Raw genomic sequence first — 27057 nt, 5'->3', positions numbered from 1 at the left:
TTTTTTCATCCTCTTCTAGTCAACACAAAATACGCCTCCATCCAAGTCTAACACTGGAGCTTGTCAGCCTAAGGACTATCATCAACACGCTCTTGATGCCACTCCAGCATGACACGTGGTGCCATACTCGACCTTGGTAAGAGGGGGATATATTTGTATTCAGGAAACAGGTATTGATCAATCCAAACTTGAATATCGAGACTCTTCTGTGTATTTTGAGAGTAGAGGCTACCGATAACATTCTTGTTCCGGGAACTCTGTATTTTCAATCTCATACCCCAGTGACCTCCTCCTCAAGAGCTTTCCTAAAAGGCCACAGAGCTAAGATATATGACATGCATCAGGGAAGAAAAATGCCAGTGTGAAAGCTATTTGCAATCTTAGGTACAATAAATGCCTGCAAGGCATCTATTCTAGGTAGCCCTGCCATCAGCACAACGCCTATCTTAGTTTCAACCCCTGTAGGTAAAGTGTGTTTAAATGAAAGTAGAAGTTCCAAAACTGATAGTTATATCTGTACCTTCACACCACACTAGACCACTCCTCAGTCTCTCCTGATGTGCACACTCCTCTGGGAGCAGAGGAGAAACAGCCTATCAAAGGAAAAGCTGACATGGTTTACCATTCCCAAGCTTGTGTTGATTAAGCAGAGCAGCCTGAAGCACGACACATCCCACACCCACCCTGAGGCCACAGCGGTTAGATGTCACTTCAGATATCCATCAGATGGCCACAGATCTTGCAAGACATAGGTCTTGTCTGTGACTACTATGGTGTACCCAGTGCAGTGTATGCTGCCCTGGGAGGTACACACAACGTGCCTACCATTTTCACCCTGGGCTGATTTCCCACCTCAAGTCAATCTTACAGCTCTGTAGATCCCAGCGTAACACAGATGTGGATACGAATAACTCTGCCGGTGATGGCTTGAACAACCAAGTCATGGTAAACGAGTACTGCCATCGCATAGTTTTCCTGGGTCAGAAAAGAAAAAGACCACAGGAGCCCACACAACCAAAGCCTCACCGCTACCTCCACCACACGCAGGGACTCCCAAGCCAACCAAATGAAACCGGTTTCAATTAATTCAAGCAAACACAGCCTATCGTGACAGGCCCAAACTTGAGCCAGCAGGAAAATGTCCTTCTAGGATACAGCAAGACTTGGTTGGCTACCCCCAGATAACTAACACCGAGGCACTGACAGGAAAGCTCCTGCGTTTTAGCTCGGCGATGCAAAGGCACAGCCTGTGAGACTCGAACAGACTGCACAAGGTTCTGCCTCACGTGGTGCTAATTAGAAAGGATTAAATTTTCTTCAGCAAGGTTCAGAACTCTGGAAAGAACAAAAACTGCACATCTGCATGACACAGCCAAATCCAGCTGCTCGTACTTGCAGACCAGAGCCTCCTCAAACGCTATGATTGCCACGGAGCCTGTCAGGGCAACGCTCCCAGCCACGCGGTTGCACAAGCTCTCAAGGTTACGGGTGCTTTACTCTGGCAATTCTTCATGTTTCACATTGTGCTGGAGTGCAACCTGCCTCCTGGTGCCACCGTGTAGAGGATGCAACCTACAGTTCATTTGGAGAACTGGAAGCTATTCTACAAGGAATTTTCTTATATATAGAATATGAAAGTTACTGAGGCTGAATCAATTTCCAATCAAATTTTCACCACACGTTTTCCTGAAATACCTTGTTTGGTCTTCTTAAGTAGTGTTCAACTCAAAATAACCTGAGGGGCAACGGATATTTAGGTTAAGGAAGGCAGCAGGAGAGTATTTCAAGTCTCAGGGACTAGTTGTGCAGGGAGGGAGGCAGGGAATCCACCTTGTCTTCATACCAACTCCAGCCCAATGACAACCACCAATCTGCACGTTCAACACACAGGGCAACGTGAGGGACCAAGCTTTCACATTAGATGTAATAGAAAAACATTCTTTACTCTGCAAGTGTCTTTACAAATATATATTTATATATTTAAGCCCATTTCAGGCCACAAAAGCCCATAAAAAACAACCAGTACCTTTCTGAACAAGAGAAACTGTGATCCAGAAGTCTGAGGTGAAAGACTCCCACACAAGGGCTGCTTGGGCACTTCTCTGAAGGCCTCTGTTTAGCACATAAAACCATCTTAAAAATCACATCAGCCTTTTATCTGCAAGAAGGGGCACCATTTTTACCCCACCTTTACTACTCTCTGTATGAGGTAAACTGGAATCACTTTTACATAATCATTTACCGCTTTAAAAAGGGGATATTGCGTCCCGAAGACCAGCTTTTCCAAAAAACATTCGTGAATGGATTAAAAAAAGTTAAGATGCCGCTTGTGGATCCAACCACAATGTGCTGTTGTCTCAAAATAGAAGAAGTTGATACTAAAAAAAAAAAGCTATTCCAGATACATACAAGTAACAAACACTAGAGCTGGTCAGAAAGATTCAGTTTCAACATTTTTAAAAAGTGGGGAAAGTTTTCTGCAGTGTGGCTATTGCATGAATTTCCCCTGTCCTCACTTTTCTACCAGTTCCATATACCCTTCCCAAAAAAAAAAAAATATCACGTGTCTGCTGTAAGAGTGCAAAGTCCATCCAAATCTCGTGTTTAAGTTCATTATCGCTACACTTTAAAAATCCTGATGGCAAATAAAAAGGTCTCGATTTAACTTAGCAAAAGTGATATCTAGAAAATATTCGACATCAAGAGGTCTTACAAAAAAAAAAAAACTTCCGACTACTAAAGCATTCTAAGGCACAGTGTTTTGGAAGAAGTGCTTTCTCCCTTTAGTGTTGCTTTATACACATCACGTGTGCGAGTCCGAGTGACGCAGGGAGCTGCAGACAGATGCCGTGCCTTCTCCCAAATCAGTGAATTGAATCTTCTCTGCTGCAGTTTCAGACGTAGGCTCCCAACGCCGCGTGAAATTCAGTTAGACATTGCACCAGCTGCTGAAACTTGGGTCTTTCTTCAGGATCTAGGGCCCAACAGCAGGCCATCACAGCAAACCTGCAAGGCAGGAGACAAACAGAAGACAGGAAAACGTAAGCCAGGCCACCACAGTCCCAACCTGAAAGTGAACACCAGCATTTGCCGCTAGAAAACCCGCTGACCAGAGAGAGAAAAGGAACCCTGCGTCTTCTCATACCCGATGCTCAACAACTCCTCCAGAAGGCAGACACCCGAAATGGTCAGCAAACGTGCTGTGACTGAAAGCGCTGGTGCTCTTGCCTTCTCCTATACCGTTAGGATTAGGAATAAACAGTCCAAGCACTGCCGTTTAACCCCGTTACACACAGACTTCTCTGTAGTCTTGCTGAGAGAACGGACGTTCCCTCTACCTACAAACCCAGTGGCTTCCTCCACTGCAGACCCACAAACACGAAGCTGCGTGTCCCTGCCCAGGGCAGGGGGTTGGAACCAGATGGTCTTTAAGGTCCCTTCCAACCCCACCCATTCTGCGATTCTATGAAAACCCTCAGCCCTTTGCCTCCCCTCCTCCTCCCACCCTCATCAACCCCATTTCTCCCAGGTGTCAGAATAAGGAAAAAGAGTTGGATCAGGATTAAGTGAAACTCAACAACAAGAAGCAGCATTTCATTTTAGCCCGAATTCCTTGGTGTAGGTCACTGAAGCCACGCAAATACTTTCAGGAGGGTTTGCCTAAACGACAGAATAAACAGGCAGGGGAAGGCAAACCCGGCTCTTTCATTGATAAGGCTGACTTAACGTGCCAAAAATTACAAATTACAAAACAGACATTTTATTCTCTTTCCAAAAACATGCACTTACAGTTCATCAGGGCAGTTGATTGGCTGAGCTATTCGATAGCCATCCTTTAAATAAGCAGCCATCTCAAAGGGGTCGATATCCACGTACGGGGTCTGTCCCAGAGTCATCAGCTCCCACAGCGTTACTCCGAAGGCCCACTAAAAAGAACCAGCGTACAGCAATGAGCGTGCCGGCTCTTGAGAGCTCCTTCAGGCATTCCACAAAACCAGTCATAAATAAGATGATACAGAGTAAGAAAGCTTTACATAAATGCTATATATATATATATATATATTTTCGAGTTCAACATGACAATACTTTGCCTTGAATAGGGACAATTAAGAACCATAGAACAGGTGTTTAAGTTGAACTCAAATTAAAATCTTAGTGCACTAAGATTTAAGTGCTAAAGAAATCACGTATTTACTGCATTTTTCCAGTCTGACATTTCAAAACACTTGACAAATCCAAGGAATATTAAACACTAAACTGATCTGAAAAAAATTCATAATCTTATATTACATTTTACCTCTTCAAAACACTACACGAAATTCCTCAAAAAAGGTCTGTGAAATTCAAAGTTTCAGAAGAGCACACTGAATGAAACCATCACTTTTTAAAATCGAAGTCATCTGCATACTTTGAGTTTATGCTCAGAAGTAAGACTCACAAGAAAAATAAAGATTTCATCTAAGTAAAGCTGACAGCTGGATCAGCATTCGACACATTCAGCCGACAATACTTGCCAAAAGGAGCTTGAGGTGATGAGAAACCAATCCATCAATTCCCGTGCAAGTGCAATAAAAATAAAATGATTTACTAGCTGGTATCAAGAGACCCAAGAGACAAAACATAGATGGTGCTGATACTGCACACTGATGATTCACTGCTGAAGTTACAAGTGCTGCAAACATCATCGCTTATTAAAAAGGAGCAGAATTCTGCAAGGCTCAAAAGATTCTTGGATTTAATCAAAAGAAACCCCTAACCCCTGAGCGAAGCTTTAACTGAGGGATGCTGTCAGTGGGCGCTGATGGGAAGCTCAGAGCTGCAGCAGCAGGGGCACAGACCAGAGAATCACAGAATGGTTTGGGATGGAAGGGACCTTGAAGCCCACCCAGTGCCACCCCCTGCCCTGGGCAGGGACACCTCCCACCAGACCAGGTTGCTCCAAGCCCCATCCAACCTGGCCTTGAACCCCTCCAGGGATGGGGCAGCCACAGCTTCTCTGGGCAACCTGGGCCAGGCTCTCACCACCCTCACAGCAAAGAATTTCTTCCCCAGATCTCATCTCAATCTCCCCTCTTTCAGTTTGAAGCCATTACCCCTCGTCCTATCACTAGACATGGCCCCGCTCTGAACAGCCATCTATTAGCAATGTGGGAAGGGCATCCTTTTTATTTCAGTTAAGAAAAACACCAAGGGACAAGCGGTGGTGCACCTAGAACATGAGAATAAAGGGTGATTCAAGCAAAACTACTTTAAGAATATAGCTATTTCTAATTCTCTAACTAGCTGCATAAAAATGGCATAAAGGGATGCAGAGCTTCATGTCCAACAGAGGGAAAAAACCACAGAATTAAAATTCAACAGGAATCATGTCTTGTTTTTCTAGTCTCTGGCTGACTGATATAACTGTTGGCAGAGGAGGAACACATCGCAAATGTTTCAAGCCAGCAAAACCATTTTAAGGATATGCATCCAAAAAGCAAGCCTAGAACACATGCCAATGGCATCTTTCACAGACACCACCTCGATTGTTTGTAACACATTTCACCACCCATTTTAAGTGACATGCAATCAATAACTAGATTTGTTCCTGGCAAGCAGGGAAAAACATATTACACCATATTTGTCAGAAATGTCCAGGTAAATGCAAAGGTGATATTTAGGGCAGACAGTATTTTTTCTCCACCCGGAAAAACTGTCCATTTTTGCAGGCTGCAAAACTCAGCTCCGTATGCAAAGTCAAGAACGATGTATCGGAACCCAACTTGGATTTATCCTGAAATAATGCAAGGAGGAGTTCTTTGTTAAAATAGCGTGGAATATATGCTGAATTGCACTAGTTTTCTGAAAGGGTTATGATACCGAGGTGCCTTCATCCTAATAAAATTCTACATTTCACTGCCTGTGTTACATAAGCTTTGGTTTCCAAGTCCAGCCTTCACAAACAGTGAACGCTTTCGTGTTCCAGATTTAAAAAGACACAAACCAAAACAAACCAAAAGAATAAGAAATCATCAACATTTAATTGATCCCCTTTAGCATTATTAAAAACATGCTTTTACAGGCAACTTCCATTTCCTGTTCTGTCTTCAAGTTTGGTATAACACAAAACCCCACACATTTTCCAGTGAGTACAGAAGTATTTCTGGAGCAGAGCTGACTCCTTCCCTTCCTTCCTTTTTTTCTTTTTCTTTTTTGTTTATGTGGCTTGAGCACTAGTACAGAGACCATGACAATGAAGAAAAAAAAAAACCACAACAACCACCAGAACTTCTCAAAAGTTTTCTCAACTTGCACATTTTAAGATGCAGATTACAATCTCTGGATGTGGCCGTGTTAAGGGAAGCACCGTCACCAAAGAAAATACCCCCTTTGCAGGAAGGCACGGATCTTAAGGGCAAGCGGTTTCCCATTAATTAGCACTAATTACAACAGGTCGATCTTCTGTAAGCACAAGAACAGTCCGTTCTGGTGTGCAGGAAGCTGAGCAAGCACGGTAGAAGGCTACCTTGGATGCACTGATTAAGCTCAGGCACTAAGGAAGGGAAGAGAGGGTGGAAGCAGGAGAAGGCAACTTGAGGAGCACAGCCAGAATGCACCAGCGTGCAGGGACGGAGCGTGGAAAAGCAAAGCTCGGAGATAAACTACCACGAAATGCCCACAGAGGAAACCATTCAGGCTGCACCACACAGACCAGACCACTGTGCCAGACAGGATGCCAAGGGAGTCACCACAACGCTGCACTCAGCATCTCTGGGAGGCCACTGCAACTGCGGGGGAGGTTGCTGACAACTGGAGAAAAAGCACCCTCTTGAAGAGGTGGGGTCTGGGGAACTACGGGTCAGGTAGTCTAACACCAGCTCCTGCTGATGTTGGGGAGCACGGGATCCTGGGGGTCACTTCCATGCACATGAAGCATAAAGGTGTCTGGGAACAGCCAGCCTGGATTTACTGAGGGCAAACTGTGCCTGACCAACCTGACCAGTTCTTTGCTGAGAGACAAGAGGACACAGGGTGAGCAATGGATGTTCACCCTGACTTCAGCAAGGCCTTTGACATCATCTTCCACAGCATCCTTATACCAAATTAGCGAGACCTTGACATTAAAGTGGCCATACTGCTGGAGTCAAATTGCTGTCACCAGCACTAGTCGTCCAACTAGCAGCTCGGGAATCAATACTCTTATTTTCAGTAACAACCCAGACTCTTGGGAATCTCATGGATGACACCAATCTGGGCAGAGGGGCTGAGAGGCTGGAGGACAGGGTTGCACAGAAGGACCCCCAGAAGCTGGAGAAACGGACTGACAGGAACCTCAAAGTTCAAGGAAAGCAAATGCAGAGTCCTGCATCTGGGAGGGAATAGCACCATGCGCTGCCTGGGGACGACCACCTAGAAATCAGCTTTGCAGAAAAGGACCTGGGGGACCTGGTGAACAAGTTGAATGCATCAGCGGCACATCCTTGGAGCACAAAAGAAAAAAAAAAAAAAGCCAGTTGCGTTCTGCGCTGTGTTAGCAAGAGTTGTAGCCAGCAGGTCAAGGGAAGCAAATCTTCCCTTCTTTTCTCTGTCTGAGAGACTGCAACCGAAATACTCGGCTGTGGACTCTGGATCCCGTTCATTCAAACTGCAGACAAGTCCCAGTACAGATGGGTCACTGAACTTAACTGCTTTTTCTGCTAACGCTACCAAGGAGAACAGCACGCAACGGACAATTTTGCCATGCAAGAAGGGCCTGCTCCATCTTTGAACGCTCTGCCAGAAGCGGCCAGCGCAGGAAGCAGGTGTGTAGATGCTGTTCTGGACAAAGCACTGTTACCTATTCAGGGCTACAATTCTCCAACGGCTGAAAAAAAGGGGAAAATGTCAACAAAATACACTTACAAAATGTAAGAGAAAAAAAAAACAAAACAAAAACAACTTACCACATCACTAGCACTAGAAAATTCATTGTTAACCAGGCTTTCAAGAGCCATCCATCGAACCGGTCTGTTTTCATTATCTCCCAGGCAATGGTAGTCCATAGGAAACAGGTCTCGAGATAGCGCGTTGTCTGTAATCTTAACCTGAAGTGCATCGTCAATGCTAATTTAAAAGAACAGAAGCGTTTAGCAAACTTGGCATCGTAGTTTCACAGAAAATATTTATGCTGAGCCATAAGTTTCTGACTGGGGATTTAACCCGGGCACGCCAATGGCACCAGCCACATTCCAAAGCACTGGCATTCTTCTAGATCAAGACACATTTATTCTGTGATTATCAAATATTATCAAAGAACGTATTTATTCTACGTTAAGAGATAAGCGCTAGAAAAATCAGTCTTAAATAAAACCAAACATTTACAAGTGCATAAAAATATAGTTAAAGCAAACAAACTCCCTTAAATTATTCCTCCTCCCTTAGAGATCCCCTATCAGAGCAATTAAACAAATTTTAGCTATAGTAACTCTGTAGCAATAACGAGCCAAAGACTTCAGCAAAGCAAGATCCAGTAACACATTGTTAAAGCAACTAATATTATTTGTGGCCAAAAAGCTTGTCTCTAACCAAGCAATCTGGTTAAGATATTTCTTCCCCTCAACAAGAGATATTCGTTGTGACTGCTGTCAGAAATAGGACACTGGCTAAGGAAAACTTAATTTTAATCAAGAAAAAATGACTCAAGAGCACACACTGAGCCTATGGGATGTTAATTCTTAATTCTTCTGAACTTAAAGTGTGTAGCAAACTTCAATGTTCTCATAAACAGCTGATGTCAGAATATGGGTAAGATGTTGGCTTTAACATGTTCTGACAAAGCCACAGAAATAACACTGTAACAAAATGGTGTTGGCTGTCTTTTCATCCTGCCAATCACTTCTTTATTTTCATGAGAAAAATTAAAGAGAAGTGCTCAATTTGTGTGTTGCCTCTTCACTATCTCACATACCTTCTTATTAATACCATTTCGATGCACTTTCAGGTCAGTTCATTGCCCTCAAAATTTAAGGATGAGAAAATTTCCATATCTGATTACTCTTAAGAGTTCAGAGAAATTCTTAGAAGACCTCTACCTCCCCTCTGCTCCGCTCTGGTGAGACCCCCACCTGAAGTCCTGCCTCCACCTCTGGGGCCACCAACAGCAGAAGGACATGGAGCTGTTGGAGCGGGGCCAGAGGAGGCCACGGAGATGCTGGGAGGGCTGGAGCCCCTCTGCTGTGAGGACAGGCTGAGAGAGTTGGGGGAGTTCAGCCTGGAGAAGAGAAGGCTCCAGGGAGACCTTGGAGCCCCTTCCAGTCCCTCAAGGGGGGGGGCTCCAGGAAAGCTGGAGAGAAACTCTTGATGAGGGAGGGGAGCCATAGGAGGAAGAAGAAGGGTTTTAAACTGAAAGAGGGGAGATTGAGATGAGATGTGGGGAAGAACTTCTTTGCTGTGAGGGTGGTGAGAGCCTGGCCCAGGTTGCCCAGAGAAGCTGTTGCTGCCCCATCCTTGGAGGGGTTCAAGGCCAGGTTGGACGGGGCTTGGAACTGGATGATCCTTAAGGTCTCTTCCAACTCTAACCATTCTATGAGTCTATGACCTGTCTATAAACAAATACAATATACAAAGGGTAATTTTCCAGTGACTAGAGAGCTCTGACTTGTGTAATCCGTATGTCCGCTCTAACTGAGCCCAACTGTGCAATGGGCATTTGAGACCAAAAGTATATCCCCCTTTAACAAACCTGCCAAGGCTACTGCGATCCTGGCTCCCTTCCCGAAATTAGGGCACAGGTAGATAGATAGGTCTGATACACTTCATACCAGCTTCTCCTGGTCTTTCACTGTAGAGGAATAGAGCTGGGGAACACAGGGGTGGCAGATGAACAAAGCCCTTCAAAGGATCCTGACTACTAGCACCCTCTTTTTCTCTTTAAAAACCTACAGCTACCCCAGGATTTCTTGTCCTGCAGCACACGTCAGCAGATGCTCAGCTCCTGGCTGCATTTCCCACGCAGAAGAAGTGTTAGGTGCTTGATGAATTGATTTTAACTGCCAGCACACCACATCACCTGTATGACAAGCAAAGTGGAGCTGGACTTTACCCCAGGAGGGCAGGGAGTCAAGCTGCCCGCACCAGCAACCCTTGACACAGCAAGGGCACGAGGCAATTAATTCCCTGCACAGAAATGAGAGGCTGTCAATGAGGTAATCTCCCTGGAGCACTTTTTATGACGTCTCCTGTGGTACTACTTCTTCCTCAACACGTTCCTCAGTGAGGAAGAGCAAAAGGAATTAGGAGAAGAGTCTCTAAGGAACTGTATCAAACTGAGCATCCTTACACAGCACAAGAAACAGGGAAGATTCTGCTGGACTAGCGTGCTGACACCACTTCAAAAGCACGAGGGATGGCTTCAGGTGGATCTCACTGCTCCCTCTGTCCCAGCATTTGCTACACCAATGGATGAAGTAGATCAAAGAATACCCTAGGACAAGCACAAGTGCTGAAGTGTCTCCCAGTTTTTATTCTTAGCCCCTGGGATGCAACATCAGAAGCTCGACTGGTTCTGGTTGAGACGTCTGAAGAACTGGGCAAAGGACTGCACCCAAGAGGACAGAGTGGTTTTGTGGACAGAAGCACAAGGGATGAAAGTTGTAGCTCCTGAGAACCCTGAGGGGCTAGGCAGGGAAGTCAGACTAAGTTTCAGGAGCAGAACCTATCCTAGTGTTGGAAACCTGACCCATATTTGACTATTAACTGCTGAGACAGAGGTTCAGAGCTCTCTAATGGCCAGCAGTGGCCTGGCCCCAAGGTAGCCCATGCACCAGATGGGCACGGTGGCCATGAGAAACGCAAAGACAGGAGCTGGGCTTCCACTTCGAGCACTATGTGGAAACAATCAAAGCACACCCCCAGTCAAAAAGGGGTACAACAAGGTGATCCAGCAACCGTGCCTTAAAGATATTGGGGGGATTGATGCCTTGAGGATCCCAGGAGGTACTTCCAAGGGCATACTGAAAAACATGTTGGCAAAGAAGGAAAAAAACAAAGGTGGCAAAAAGTTGAAAGAGATGGAAAAGAACAGGAAGATGGAAAAGAACAGGAACTGAGACAGAAACTTTGTCACTCCTTCATAGGCAACTGAGGAACCTGAAGATTCCCGAGTGTACTCCAGTCTTTACACCTTGCACTGGCAGAAGACAGGACCTGAGAAAACCCTGTAGGGGTAATGCACGCAGCAAGGTCATGAAGATGTGGGCAGAAATTCTGAGAAACTAAGTAGTTCATCAATATTATCTTTGTAAAACAGACACAAGAACAAACAAACAAATGACTAGACCATGAGGCATTCTATTTTCCTCCAAAAATTAGTGAAGCATCGTAACCGGAGGAATGCAAGATGTGTATTCACCCCAAGTGATCCAATGGTGATTGGATGAAATTATTCATGATAAAGCAGAGCTCATCAAATCTCAAAGTGACCTCTAATAGCCAATTGCAGGTGAAAAACTTTATATCCATCAGTTCAGCCACCTCATTAGAATTTACTCATTGACTGACAATTTGTACACAAGAGCACAAGAGGTGCTTCCTTCTCCTTTTCTCTCATTGCTAGTTCATGAATAGACCAGTACACAACCTTTGCAGGGGGAGGCAAAAAGCAGAAGCCTCTCTTCAAATCAAGGACTTGAATTCAAGGCTTCAAACACGGTCTTGAATGCTGGTAAGTACCTGTGTTACTTGAATTATGCCATTATTTGCAGATATCATAAGACTAAGCTCATGGACTAACTGTTCCTTTAGGTATTTTCAGATGTTTAGTTAAGTGTAGGTAGAACCCTGTATTTTCTATGTTTCCCCTTATTAGGTATCAAAGCAGGTGGAAAATGAGCACAGTTGGTGGCCTCTGAGCGATTTGGTTTATAAAAGTCACTAAACATCTGAAAAAAATCTCTTTATCTTGAGGACGTATTCCAGTCAGAAGATGGTCTCAAATCCTATTTGGACATCCCTACCAAACAGAACACATTCATTTCTATCCACCATTTGACAACTAAGAAATCTACCAGTGATCAAAGCCACTAGGCTATTTTTTTAAGAATAAAAAAAAAATAAATAAAGTGAGAAAACTAACTTAATACAAAAATCTATCCATTGGTAAACAGCCAAAGATATTCCAAGTTTTCATTAGAGTTTAAGGGAAGCTTTAATATTTTTCAAGCCTTTGAAAAAATAAGGATAGTCAAAACCTAGCAAGAGCATTTAAGATGAGGATATTCTGCTTTCTAGGAAACCATGCTTTCTGGTTCACCTTATGCTTAGAGACAAACAGCTTCACTGACAAGACTATTCACCCACAATTTGTAAAAAAACCCCAACCAGTGGTACATTTTGCAGCAGAGATTAGGTTAATTGGAGAAAGCTCTAGCTACTGATGTAACGTCGCCTGCGTGATGCCTCTAACCCGTTGAGTACTTACACGCAGTTTCTAGCAGCCAGGTCTTTGTGAATGACCTCCCGTCTGGCCAAGTAGCTCATTCCACAGGCAATCTGAATAGCCATATGTACAAGATCCTGCTGGGAAATCGCCTGCAAGAGCGCAAGAGAAGAATCATGGCAAAACTGCAAGCCCAGTGCCAGCCAGGTTACGGCTTTGTCGTGTTCCAGTGCCCCCTCCCTCACCCTTAGCGGCTGATGCTTTCTAGTAGCTTATTACACACTGTTGAAAACTTAAAAACACTCCTTATTAGAAATATTAAATTTTTTTAATTTTTTTTTTTTTCCATGCCAGGGCAAATGTTTCCAATTTGGAACTGCCTCACTGCTCCGCAGCTTTTCCTTTGATTAGCAGTGAGCATGGGCAAAAATAGTCAATCTTATCCTTCTTACCACACTTTTTTTAACTTTCTGTTTCTCTGGAAACCAACTCATTCCCAGGCAGCAGACCACAAACAGCAGTCAAAATTCTTGTTGCCATCTACTGCTGAAAACTAGGACCAAAGACTGCTGGCTCCACCGACTTTTACAACTTCACAGCCCTGTATAAATTAAACCCTTGAGCATATTTATACCCCGTGCTTACTCTAGTGTTTCCAAAACTTCATTATGTTGGTGGACGCGCTAAAGTTGCAAGACTGGGGGTCAAAATAAAGCAAATACTAAATTAAAACGATAATAAACTGGCTGCTTTGTTAACAGGTTCTTATTAAGAACAATAGCCATGATTCAGAAACTCAAAAGTGTGGTTTAGGTATTTGTAGAAAAGTTCCATCTTAAAATAAGTATCTAGGACACCAAATGTCCCATTTTTGGACAGTGAAGTACAGTCATAACTAGTTACTAAGAGGTAACTCCTGTTTGAAATAATCCAGATTATAAATACCATTTCTGCTTAAATTCTCAGAAAGGGATATTAGCACGTTGCATATGGATTTATAAGTCAGATTAAGTGGTAAAAAAAGTAAAATCCAAGTTAAAGATCCTGACAGTTTATCATAACTTGTAAATTAAGATATAGGCGGCCCTTGCTGGTTTGAAATCTGCTACAAAACAGGGACCTGTGATTCTTCTTCCCGGCCTCAGGAAGACGACTACATTGATTTAGTCTAAAGACAGAAGCCAAACCAAGGTGAAGCTGAAGAAAATACAAGGTAATCCTACCAAGAGAGATAGTTTTAATACAAATACATCTCCATCATTAAGCACTTACTCAGATTTTTAAAAATACGGAAAATAGGTTCTCATCTATGAATATTTTCTTTTTCACTTCTCATAATACATACATGCACCGGGTTCCATTGAAACACAGTAAAGTTATGAATGCTAAAGAGTACCCACAGCAGGGAAAAAACCAAAAATCAGGGATCACTTCCTTTGGTATCTAAAGTTAAATAAATTCAGTTATTTTATTTAATACAAATCTAGAGCAGCACCATAAAAGTTTAACAGAAGTGCTTTATGCTTACTATAAAATAAATAACTCCAGTAATTAAAGGGATAATCTATTAATTATACACCCCAAAAAACCAATCCATAAATCTGAAATTTCTCCATACACAATTTCCCTCTGTGTATTCTAACTTAAATCCACAACCATATACCATCTTCTCTATTTTTTAGGTTTTTTTGGTAAGATGTATTGATACACCAGCTACTACCCCAATCGGAGCTTAACTTGGCTCCGTGCCCTCCGAACATCTGTGATAACGCCCAGACGCACAAGACGTTTCCATGTATGAGTCAAGACAAACGCTTGCTGGGGAACCCACTCGCCAATTCTTTCATTATCACAACGATAATGAACGTGGTGAATCCCACAACAATTTCTTTGAAGGCTCACGCACCCGGGTGACAAACCAAGCCTAAAGTTAATGGGGAAGAAGTCCCAGGTTTCTGAGCGCACCTGAGGATTGTTGGCCTCGACCAGCTTGCACTGTCGCAAGAATAGTTTGAGGTTCCCCCAGTTCATGTACGGCAGCAGCACCATTGGTTTCTCCCCCTCTTCTATACAGACGTGAGTGATAGGCAGCAGATTCCTGGAAGACAGGGAGAGAAATTAATTTTATTAAACTGAAATTTGATATTAAAAAAAAATAATCTTCTCAATCCCTAAAAACATTAAGTGAAAGTAATTCAACATTGAAGAAAAGCATTTCTTCTTGCATTATTTAGGACAAGATGAAACGGCCTCAAGTTGCACCAGGGGAGGTTCAGATTGGATATTAGGAAACATTTTTACACAGAAAGGGTTATTAAGCCTTGGAATGGGCTGACCAGGGCAGTGGTGGAGGCACCATCCCTGGAGGGATTTAAAAGATGGGTTGACATAGTGCTTAGAGACATGGTTTAGTGATGGGTTTTATCAGAGTTAGGTTGATGGTTGGACTAGATGGTCTTAAAGGTCCCTTCCAACCCAGACAATTCTATGATTCTATGAATTGCAGGGCACAAGGTCTCCAAATAACTGATCACCTAAACATTTTTTATTTTTTTAAAATGAGATATTTGAGTACTGTCCCATTAGGAAGAACCCTCCATTTTTTTTTCACTTGGTCCTAAAGGGCTGAGATAAGTTTCTGTGAACACAGGCTTATCGTTTAGATTAAGCAGCGATATATCCTCAACTTGGAAGCTTATATTTTGTATCTATAGTTGCATTTAGAATGATTATAGCTCCATTACACAGTGGTTTAAAAAAAAAAAAAAAAAACCCAAACACGTCAAAGCATCATGTTTGATTCACTTCAAAATGACAGAGCAGAATCTTTTGGTTTTGAATCAACTAAACACAAAATTGCACTCTAAATGTAGAATTATGTCAGGAGTTTTATCCCAGATGTTTTATCCCTCCTTATGGCTCGGATAACCCCCACGCTGCACTGCTTAAACATCTTCCTACAGCATCAACTGATTTTAAATGATGAGAGGCCATTGTTTGACTTTGTTTCAGTTTTAAGTATGTTTCCCCAAGAACCTGCTACTCCTCTTAATAAAATAATCCTGAATTTTAGGCGAGGTCTTAATTATAATAATTCTTAGAAAAACAGATTTTAAATCCACTGTAGAACTAATAATTCCGCTTGAACTATTCTCATTTCCTTCATATTACCAGTAAAAAAACCAAATTACCAATCTAGGGACTTGCCAATGAGTACAGGTTTCCTCTTACCCGCCTCCTTGCCAGTAATGAAGATCTTTAAGGCCAATTTCAGCCTTTAATCCAAGCTGCAAAACTGCCACTAACTCAAGCTGTTTGGGGCATCAATTAAAAAACTGAAGCCATCACCCCAAAAAGCATGCCATTAATTTTTAAGGATTTAATCCCGTCAGTGATGTCACGAAGCTATACCAGGACCACACGTGTGCAAGGGTGCTAAAAGCTTTTCCTCGCCTCCATGTGGGAGGGTACCTAATCACAGGGTTTCTTCCGTGCCATGTAGAAAATTCCTAACAATACAGACTAGTAAATTAGCTAAACTGATAATCAACCCACATATATACTTACTCTCATCATCACTAAGATCCCACCACATTTAACAACTAGCCCGTGCAAGAACCAGCGCAACCCAACACATGCCTGCAGCACCTTTTGCTGTAATAGCTAAGAATATATAAAAGGAATATCCACCTATATCCCACCGCAAGGCTTGGAACACCACTTTCCCCATTTCCCCACACGCTGCTACTATTTTATTGTTTGTGCAGATAGAAAAAAGCTTATAAGCACCCTCTGCAAGAAGCAGCATATCTAGAATTCTGTATTTTGAAGTGACCCAAAACTACTTCCAGCTCTTTACGGCTTAAAAAACCCTTTCAAACATACAAAATGTTGCGGAATTCTGAAAAAATTGTTTCCTCTCCCCCTAGGAAGCTTTAAGCACAAGTATTTTTAGCTGTCACAGATATAGTTTTGCTTATAAACACTGCCTTGCTTACCTGTGATGAAGTCCTCTGAGTTTACAGCTTTCAGTCAGCATCATTGTCACCTGGACCTCTGAGGCTTGATCTAATGAAAAGAAATAAAGGAAGCCCAGATGTAACTTTGGAAAGAAACCAACATATTAATTTGCGAGTCGGTTGAGGTCACTCGAGTGCAAGCAGGACTTGTTTGCCTGCTTTTTAAAAAATTGAGTTTAAAAAACCCAAACGAGCAAGCCGAGATCCGGGATGTATTTCTGCTTAAACAAACAGGGTGAAGGAGAAAAAGGAAATAAAGCACATTCCAGGTGCTGACAGCCCGAACTCCTGCCACTTCCCAACAGCTCCTGGGCAGGCAGGAGCCCTCTGTGCTTGGCAGCGCGGGTCTCATCCTGCGCTGGGGCTGCTGGAAGGAGGGGAGCATGTGGACACTGGGCTCGCTGCTGAATTACCAGTATAAGCTTCCACATTTACTTCCACATTGGAAGAGGCTGCCCAGGGCAGTGGTGGAGTTGCCATCCCTGGAGGTATTTGACAGCCGGGCAGCCGTGGTGCTGAGGGACATGAGTTAGCGGTGGCTTTTATCAGTGTGAGGCCGATGGTTGGACTCAATGATCTAAAAGGTCTCTTCCAACCCAGACGATTCCACGATGGAGACAATTTATTTCTAAATTTACTTATTTACTTGCTCTCTACTTGAAACACTTGACTCTTGGTAACTGCAGAAATGTTTGCTGTTCTCTTCTCCACCTTACAAAAAAAAAAAACCACAACACACACAAACCACTGCTGCCAGCTACAAGTCAAGCATCTGTGATAACCCCAGTATCCCACAGCAACCAGAACATCTACTGGCCAGCAGCAGGAGTGTTGCCTGTAACCTCTTTCCCCACAAATATTTTGTGTTTGGCTTTCCCCCCCCCTGCTCTGGTGGCCAGAAGCAACAGAGAAGCTTAATGCGATGTAAATCAGCTCTCACAATCCCACCCTCCTCATACCTGGCTGCATTTTCTGTCCCTCCTTCATGCTAGAACTAGTACTGGTGTGCCCGGGCAGCAAGCTGGCACAGGAGAAGACCCAACAAAGGCCAATCAGTTTTCCTTGCTGAATTAGGATGAATTTACGTATTACAGATGAGTCAAACCAAGATTTTACTACCCTGGGAGGAAGAAGAAGAGAGGGAATAAAGAGCTCTTCTGCTCTTCTCCCTTTTTCACAGCCTTACCCTCCTCCCTGTGCAAGCCCTGACACTCTTTCCTAATTGAACTCCAACCCCGCAAAAGAAAACACAAGTTTTGACTGAGTTAAGAGCAGATGAGCACACAAGTGGATGTGCAAACGAGCACAAGGAATGAGCACAAGGTAGGGAAAGAAAGCACAAAGCCCAGAGGGAGAGCACGGCCTCCCCCCCTCATGGCAATGGCAAGCCAATAGGTAGGCTCTAATTATAACACACAAATTGGCATTTAGCTTTCCAGACCTGCTGGAAGTGGAGACAGCTTCAGGCATCACACAGCTCCTGCCTGAGAAGGGCTCATCAAAGGAGAAATCGTGCCACACAAGAACCTGTGAGCCACAAAACACGAGCTGGTCTGAGAAAGTTGCCCTAAGCCAGGGAAAGGAATGCTATCCCAAGGCAAACTATTTCAAAGGCAGCTTCACCACCTCAGCTCAGGAGAGATGGAAAGGAAGACATGCCTTCCCAAAAGATATGCCTTCCCAATGCCTTCCCAGGCACCACAAGAGGAGGAGATCAGGAAACAGAGGGTATAAATGCAGATTCAGGTCCCAGCCAGAGGAACTGAACCCTGAACATGCTTGGAAAGCCCTGAGGACCATCATTGCCTGGACCTTGTACAGGCTGGAAGGACCAAGACTTCCAAAACCCAAACCCCAGCACTCTAGAGAAGTCCAGCCACAGAGGTGCCATTAGATCAGTGACAATTACGGCGGCGGTATACTATGGAATGCATCAAAAAGGTGCATTTCCTTGTATTTGATAACAAGTACATATGGAGGGAGGGTACAAACAGGTTCTTGCAGTGCAGGAGACATTTAAGTAATGGTTGGCTGAAGCCTCTAGTTTGCACTCCAACACAGAGGCATAAGAAAGAGAAGGTCCTACCTACTGGGCAGCGAGAGCACTCAAGTGTTTTCTACGTGATCAATCTGATACGTTGGAGACAGACTTCAAAAAGGCTTGTAAACATGGAAGAAAACCCAAGCTACTGCATTAAAATGAAGTTATATAGGCATGAATGGCTGAATCATCCAACTGTTATAAAGGGCAAGAAGCATTAAAAAGAGGTGTAAAAGCGTATTATAAGCAGTGAGAGGAACTGCCAGCAGGCTACTAGGACACAGTTTAAATGCATTCATTACTAGAATTCACAAACCACAACCTCATCAACCCAGCATCCGACGAAGACGAAGGGAGGAAAGAGATTACTAGGTGTGAGTTCAAGGTGATTAACTCCCTTATACACTCTTTGGCCCAGTGCTTGCTTAACCGGTTTGCTTTTAATTATAAGAGCCACCACGCAATAAGTCCAAGCTCTAAACCAGAGATTATTTAAGAATGGCTTTAAAATCTGCAAAACGAGTTAATCTGGTTCAGACAATGCACCTCTTCATCTCTTCACGCTGCCGCTGTCGGAGAGGACGCTGTTGTGCTGATGCCTTTCCCTTTCCGTCCCACGGGGTGGTTTTCAGCAGGTCACTCTTAAGGTTTCATTGTTTTCTTTCAGCTCACAGACACGACACTGTGGACCTTGAGCACCCAAAAGGACGATTGACTCCCATTCAAGTATATAACGGAAATCTAAATCTTATCTAGTGAAACAGTCCCAGCATCCAAATTGTGTTTTCTTATCAATATTATTTCCTTGTTTTCTGTACGGAAAAAACTTACACAACACCAATGCATTCAACACACTCAGAACAAACAATAGCAGTACGAGGCTAATCCTCCTCTCACTGAGACTGGTGCCAATTTAGAACAACCACACAATTTGATTATTGTGGTTTTCCACTAGATATAATTCAAAACACAATATAAATCATCACTTCTTTGAGTTATTCTGGTCAAAAAGGGGTTAGAAAAATACCAAAATAATGCTACAGCAACAGTCCCCACTGCAACCAGACTTCCTTTTATGGCCATTTTCTTTAGTTACACAACAAAAAGTACATTTAAACAAACTCTCAGTCACATTTAGTAGATTCTAAACACTTTAGAGCATCCAAGAGACAGGTCTTCATAGATTACCAAGAAGGTGATTTTGGTAATAAACCATTTCATTGCAGAGGACCTGGCGAGTCTGACCATCCAGAAAATCCACAGATTTCTGGCTTTGACATGAGAAATACATGGTCCCAGAGCAGAGCTGGCGACAGCCGTGGGCCAGCAATTCCAGCTTGGTGAGACGTTTTTACAAGCACATACTAAGGTGAATCCTACAGATTTCATTCTCCTGCCCGGGCCAAAGCATAATCCTGTATTGAAATCATATGTCAAATCTCTAAGCATTACATGTAAGTGCACACACACGTGGGGGCATTTTATTCGCAGGACTGTTTGTGTAGCCACACAAAACGAGACCTGGGGAATGATCTTGTCAAACACACAAGGATGCCCACAGGCTTTTGCGGCTCTTTTTTTCTATACCGGATCTCCGTGAAGTCATTTGATACGAACACGCAGCCACACATGGAGCTAAAGAGGGGGGAATGGGAGGGAAGCCTCCCACAGAGCCAGAAACCTCTTAAATTAGAACAGGAACTTAAAGCCAGGACAGAAGAGGCCATAGTCCCCCATACATTCAATTTGTGCATCAGGAAACAGCCTCAAATTTAAGGCAAACACTCCAGGGCAAGGCAACAAGGGCTTGTTGCACAACTTCTTCAAAGCCCCAAAAAAACCCTAAACTTCCCTCTGAGATATTAAACACTATTTGTGATTAAGAATACGTCAGTGCTCAACAATTCATGCAGCTGGAGCCTGACGATGGGGAGGTGTTGCCAGGTCGGTGCTTCTTTGCGCTGAAAGAGCACCATCCATTTCCACGAGGCTACCATGCACCAACAGCTGAGGAACTGGTGAGTCTGCCCAGGGAGGTGGTGGAGTCTCCTTCTCTGGAGACATTCAAAACCCACCTGGGTATGTTCCTGTGCAACCTGCTCTGGGTGGACCTGCTCTGGCAGGGGGGTTGGACTAGATGATCTCCAGAGGTCCCTTCCAACTCCGTATCATTCTAGGATTCTGGGAACTGAACAGCAGATACTTTGGGTCACGGGAGTCAAGAGAAAGATTTAATACCCAGTAGCAATTCTAGATGTTCAGTTAGGACAAGAAAGGTCCAACTTTCAGAAGGTGCTTAAAACCAAGGCTATTTGAGATAGATGTAAACGCATTCCAGAACTAGGACGATGCTTTTAAAGCACTGGATTTACCCTTTCTGCACCAAGGCCCTGGCTGTGAAAGTCTACCCTGAGGCACAGAGCAAGAACAAGCCAGGATTTCAAGAAGCTTTGATAGGGCTTCAAGTTTATCTCATGTCATTACATTATTTGTGTAGAACCAGGCACAATGGGGCTCCTGGCACTACTATTTTTATATAATAGGCTAATCTCTCCACACAATTCTGGCAAGTGTGGTATGTGCTGAGGCCCTTCCTTGTTCATGGGGAGAAGGAGCACCTATTTGATTCTTTACCAACTTCAAAAAGGCCATCTGCAAAACTGCATTTTAAAATTTTTGTTTGCCATCACTTCTCCGTCGCATGAATCATTGTGACAGCCACATCAAAAAAACATCTCTGGCAAGTTTTGGGATGACATTAACATCGCAGCAATTTGCCTACTATGAGGCCGGGCACCCAGAACAACCGCAGAGCATCACGCTCTACCTTCACTAGGTGGTGGTATGTCAGAAGAGAGTCGCTCCACACCTCAAATTACCTATCAGAGATGAAAAGCAGCAATTACCTGGATATTGCAGTGGCTTACCCGGTTAGCTGGATGGTTTTCAAGAATAACATTTTAAGTCAGACCTCCTAGAACCTCAAAATAGCAGAGCACAGCATTACAACTTAAAGACTTTAGATTGGAGCACAGTCACTGAAATCTGTTTCTTCAGACAGAAGACAAAGCAGAACCTGAAAAGCAATATAACCAAAGGTTTCAAAATCAAAACAAGTCATTCCTGAGCCCTTTCATTAGCCTGCTACAGGCAGTAACACACAGCAATTTCTTCCAGTGCTCCTATCAGAGGCAGCTTGGCAAACGCTATGGCTAGGAAGTCTAAGGCTTCCGATAAACACGTTTTCTGACAGCAGTACTTAAAAAGATGTTTTACCCGAAGCTTTTCTCACCTTTGGACCATTTGTAATGTCTTGTTCCCATGCGAACTTCCTTCTGTCTCATATTGCAAGCTAATACTCCCCACCATCAGAACATTTATACAACCCATTTTCACAAATCTTGCACTGCCCTTACTATCTTTCAGACTTGTGGGCTTTGCCAAATACGCTGTGACAAAGTCCACAAGCTCAAGTTATTGCAGGGTGAAAAGCATCCAGGCAGGCAAAAGAGGCACAGACTCTGTGGCCACAGGAATTGCATGTGTAGAATTAGAACTGCCCTAAATGCTCAGCTTCAGGTAAGAAACGCTCCTAGTATTAACACATCCCTTTTAATTACTGCTGCTTCTGCCCTGCAATTCATAATCTAAAATTTCTCCTAAGGCAGAATTCAATCCCAGTTCAAAGAGAATACATGCCCGAATACTGCTTTAACCCTTCTACACAAGCCTTTGGGTTTTTGGAAGAAATTCAACACTCAAAGACTGTCCTGATTTCACGTCTGTTGCACATGACATTTTCCATGCTGCCAGCAGACATTTTCAGAACTTTCCTCCAACAGAAGGATGAACTGCTCAAGGAACGCAAGTAGTCATGAGGCTTTTTTGTAACAGATGGGAAAATACATACACAAAATTATTTATGCTTTCAAACTTCATGAGGCCCCACTAGCTAGACCGTGAGAAGTCAGCACGGATGCCAACAGCACACCCAACACCTTTCTGCCCATCACAGAAGTGCAGGAAAACCCCCCCGCTCCTCTCGGGCAGCTCGATTGCACGCCCAAGCGCGGAGAGCTCCGGAGGTGCTCCGGTACCGGCTATACCTGCATGCAATGATGTCCATCTGCTTTGCGAGAGATCCATGCATCCTACAGAATTTAAACGTACGTTAGGACGTACATACACACATGACAAGGTAAAGAGTTTACAACACAGCACACTCGGCTGACTCTTGTCAAGATTTCAACCAAGCAGGATTTCTCCTCCTATCTTAATATGGAGGCTATTTATATCAAAATGTTTGTTTCCACACCACAACCACGCAAAGTTAGTTTTCCAAAACAACGCAGTTCGTATTTTCAAATTCAAGCCTAATTTTAATATATCCTGGACGTGCCTCAACGTGACTCTGCTAAAATGGGGAATGCTGTTCTGGTTCTCTTCCATTACAAACCCACATGGAGTTTCAAACCACAGCAAAGGGCAGTGAGAAGCAGGAGTTGGGGACAGCGCTATTTCCCCACGTAACCCCAGTGCCTGAACCCAACGAGCAGCTTCAAAGAGCAACAAGTCAAAGGCTCTTTGCTCAGGAATCCAGTTAACTTAAAGGAAAGCTGAAAGCATAAGTAAATGTGAAGTGAAGCTGGGGAAGAGAGACGTAACTGATTTAATGTTTCAAAGTCTTTCAACTGCGGAAGGGCAGCAGCTAAAAAAAAATGGAAATAAAAGCAGTGATTTTATCTGTATGTAAACAAAAGTGTACTGTAGATTATGAATTTTTTTTTTCCTGCAGAAGCGTATGGAATAGCAATTCTTTAAGTACAGTACTTTGGATATCAACCTCTACGAGCTGCTGCTGAATACATACTGAATAACTGCACATATTAATGTCTATTGTACTATTTTAGGTCTCCGGGATACGTTCTTAATAAACCAGGATTGAATGACAAATGTAGCGCATTTTTAAAGCTGATATTGAGAAATCTGCTAATTTTCCCTAATCCTTTAAATTCAAGTATCTTCCTTTATGAAGATGCTTAAGAACTTAGCTCGGACTAGAAGCAACTCCTTTCCTAAATTTTTTCTTGTCATAAACTTTCTTCTACAGAAACGAGATCCTGTACTCTGATTTGGGGAGATTAAATACTTTTAGTAATTAACTTAAATACTGGGCATTTAAGGCATGAACTTAAACTTATCAAGATTTTTACAAGGCTGTGCTTTTAAGAATGAACTGCCCAGAAGAGTAAACTCATTGCCATTTAAAACGGTACCGTGGGAACAACTGTGTATGCACCAGGTTGTGCTATACTACGTCTAATGTGAACAAGAAACACGTCAACTACGTTAACACAAAGCTTATTATACACATTTAAGTCACCCAAGTATGTCTACTGCTTTGGTTTTTGTTGTGGTTTTTTTTTTTCTTGTAGCCTTGTGTACTATAAATACTCTGAAGGCAGCTGCAGCCCTGAGGTGTAGCAGATGAATTCACAGACTCACAGAATGCTATGGGGTTGGAAGGGACCTCTGGAGATCATCTAGTCCAACCCCCTGCCAGAACAGGTCCACCCAGCGCAGGTTGCACAGGAATGTGTCCAGGTGGGGTTTGAATGTCTCCAGAGAAGGAGACTCCACCACCTCTCTGGGCAGCCTCTTCCAGGGGTCCGACACCCTCAAAGGAAAGAAGTTCCTCCTCATGTTGAGGTGGAACTTGCAATGTTCAAGTTTGTGCCCTCTTCCTCTTGTCCTGTCCCTGGGCACCACTGAAAAAAGACTGGCCCCATCCTCCTGACACCCACCCTTTAAGTATTTATGGGCGCTGATCAGATCCCCCCTCAGTCTTCTCTTCTCCAGACTAAAAAGACCCAAGTCCCTCAGCCTTTCTTCTTAAGAGAGATGTTCTAGTCCCCTCAGCATCTTTGTAGCCCTCTGCTGTACCCTCTCCAGCAGTTCCCTCTCCTTCTGGAACTGGGGAACCCAGAACTGAACACAGTGCTCCAGATGGGGCCTCCCCAGGGCAGAGCAGAGGGGGAGGATGACCTCCCTCCACCTGCTGGTCACACTCTTCCTGATGCACCCCAGGATGCCATTGGCCTTCTTGGCCACAAGGGCACATTGCCGGCTCATGGTCATCCTGTTGTCCACCAGGACTCCCAGGTCTCTCTCTGCAGAGCTGCTCTCCAGCAGGTCAGCCCCCAACCTGTACTGGTACAGGGGGTTATTCCTCCCCAGGTGCAGGACGCTACACTTGCCTTTGTTGAATTTCATCAGGTTCGCTCCTCTCTGCCCAGCTCTCCAGCCTGTCCAGGTCTCGCTGTACGGCAGCAGAGTCTTCTGGTGTGTCAGCCACCCCTCCTCGTGTTGTATTGTCAGTGAACTTGCTGAGGGTACATTCCATCCCTTCATCCAGGTAATTGATGAATATATTGAAGAGGACTGGACCCAGTACTGACCCCTGGGGAGCATGACTTGTCACCAACCTCCAACCAGACTCTGTGCCCCTAATCACGACCCTCTGAGCTCTGTCTTTCAGCCAGTTTTCAATCCACTTCACTGTCTGTTCATCTAACCCATATTTCCTAAGCTGACCTAAGAGGATGCTGTGGCAGACTGCATCAAAATTCATGGTAAGGTTCTGCTCCAAGGCTTCCATCATAATCCATACAGTGCACGGGGGTGCACCTTGAGCAGCCCCCCCTTAGATTAATAATAAATACAAATTTTAAAAAGTATAATGCTGGAGATAGCCAAGAGTGCTGGGAGTCCTTTAGTGACCTATGATGAACAAAACTCAAAGTATTGTTAAAGTTCATAAAATGGTGAAGTCTTAAGAGTTAATCTTCACTTACACTATGACTGTTTTCAGTGTTTTTCATGTGTGGTTTGTTTTCAAACACTCCTCCTTTGTACGTAAGAAAAATTTTAAGTGGTTAGAAAATGAAATGGAAGCTGTCAGGTTATCTTGAACGCCACGATCGGTTGTTTTTAACAAAAATGTACCTTGGCCAGAGCGCGCTAAATGAGTCAGGGCTCTGCACAACTCAAACTCACTGCGTATGTTCCTGGCATAATACAATTCCATTTGTTCTGCAAAGAATTTTCTCCTTCACAGGAAAAGCACCGTTAAACAATGTGTTCTTTAAATCAGAGGTGAAACCCATGTGTTTTCTTCCTCTTGTGATGTAAGAAGATCTAGAAGATTCACAAGAAAGCCTATTTCACACCATATAAAGGCAGAAGAGATCTATCAGTCATTGGCAGGAGATGCAATGCCAGCTTTGAGAAACACGCCAACCCAGGCACTTCCCGAAGCTAAGCACGATTGGAAACCTCCTATCGGAAAGGGAAGCTTTATAACTGCCTAAAAACAACTACTGCAGAGCAAGAAACACAATGAAGAAACCAAATGCCAGCTAAGTCTCTCATCTTTCTAATGAAAAACTTACTCAGGTTGTGTTGATTCCCAGATTCCAATATCCCAAATATAGTACAGGTTCATATAGTATATATCCTTGTTCTTACTGCTCAGGAGACACACATCCTTAAGCCTCATGAATGTCCACTTAAAGAAAGAATGAAGGCGAATTACCCACAGAAAGTTCTAAATGTGAAAGAAGCTAAAACTTTTATGACAAGGACTACCAAAATAATACAGTGAAACTATAAACTGCAAATAGAAAAGAACAACTGGATAGCCAGCATGAAAGGTCTACAGAAAGCATGAACAAGTGAGACCTTTTGCCCAGGACTTGCTATCTTTGTACTCCCAAAGTTATTAGAGCTTCCAGAAAGCTACCTCTAATTTTGGCAGCCGATAACCCAATTTTTCTTTTAAGCTCTCCTCTTTGGCACAGAGCACTGCACATAATGGAAGACTCGGGCATCCAGACGCACTCTAAAGCATTAGATGATGCAGCATTAAAAAAAAATTATAAATTAACGTATTTCATGAACATGCAGGGCATGTTACAACTTTGTTCTGAACTGCATTACAGTTATGTGATAGAAAAACCTCTTCTAAGGGACCTGGAGTGAACTTCTGGCAATCAGGGATGAATTCTGCCTTCAGACTGTATCTTTATAAAAGATGCGGCGTTGAGATTTCAAGAGAAGCGTCTCCAACTTTTCAGCCATATCAACTTACAAGCTACGGAACAAGGAGTCACTGAATCAGTTGAAAAGCACTTCAAAGACTTAATGAACGGTTCAGATGAAAGACCCCAGACAGATTCTGTGGCACAGGAGAAACGAGTCAAACAATGCTCAACAAGCAAACTCCAATCTCTTCGCCTCCTGCACCAACATCGCTTTATTAGGATCAAACTTGCCCTTTGAGAGTCTGACCTAATGGGTCAATCCCAGCTTGAGAAAACAGGGAATATAATAGATTCCTGGAAAGTAAGTCTCACACTCTCTGAACGGCCTCTTTCACTTAAAGAGTTTCTCAGGACAAAGGCAGGCAGGTCCAGGCTTTCTCAGTTCTAATGTGTTACCAATTCCTTTAGCAGCAGATCACTTCAGAAGAGAAAACAAGTACCAAGTTCAGAAAGATCGAGTGCTAACTGAAATCCAGGAGCCTTTTCTGGTTTATTGTAATG

At 43.5% G+C, this 27057-nt stretch overlaps 1 protein-coding gene across 1 annotated transcript in view; it reads right to left on the bottom strand.

Annotated features, from left to right (window-relative positions):
- Positions 1-1816: 1816 nt before the first annotated feature.
- Positions 1817-27057, bottom strand: part of RYK (receptor like tyrosine kinase) — a 66231-nt gene continuing 40990 nt past the window's right edge. The window contains exons 10-15 of the mRNA XM_074153302.1: positions 16393-16462; positions 14360-14492; positions 12437-12546; positions 7923-8082; positions 3790-3926; positions 1817-3006 (exon numbers count right to left, since the gene is read on the bottom strand). Coding sequence (XP_074009403.1) covers positions 2895-3006; positions 3790-3926; positions 7923-8082; positions 12437-12546; positions 14360-14492; positions 16393-16462 — 722 coding nt within the window. The 3' untranslated portion in view covers positions 1817-2894. The remainder of the gene's footprint in view (positions 3007-3789; positions 3927-7922; positions 8083-12436; positions 12547-14359; positions 14493-16392; positions 16463-27057) is intronic.

Source organism: Numenius arquata, chromosome 9 (genome assembly GCF_964106895.1).
Source record: "Numenius arquata chromosome 9, bNumArq3.hap1.1, whole genome shotgun sequence".
NCBI classification, from domain to species: Eukaryota; Metazoa; Chordata; class Aves; order Charadriiformes; family Scolopacidae; genus Numenius; species Numenius arquata.
Note: the sequence above shows the minus strand (reverse complement) of the source record. Positions and strands in the feature narration are given on the sequence as shown.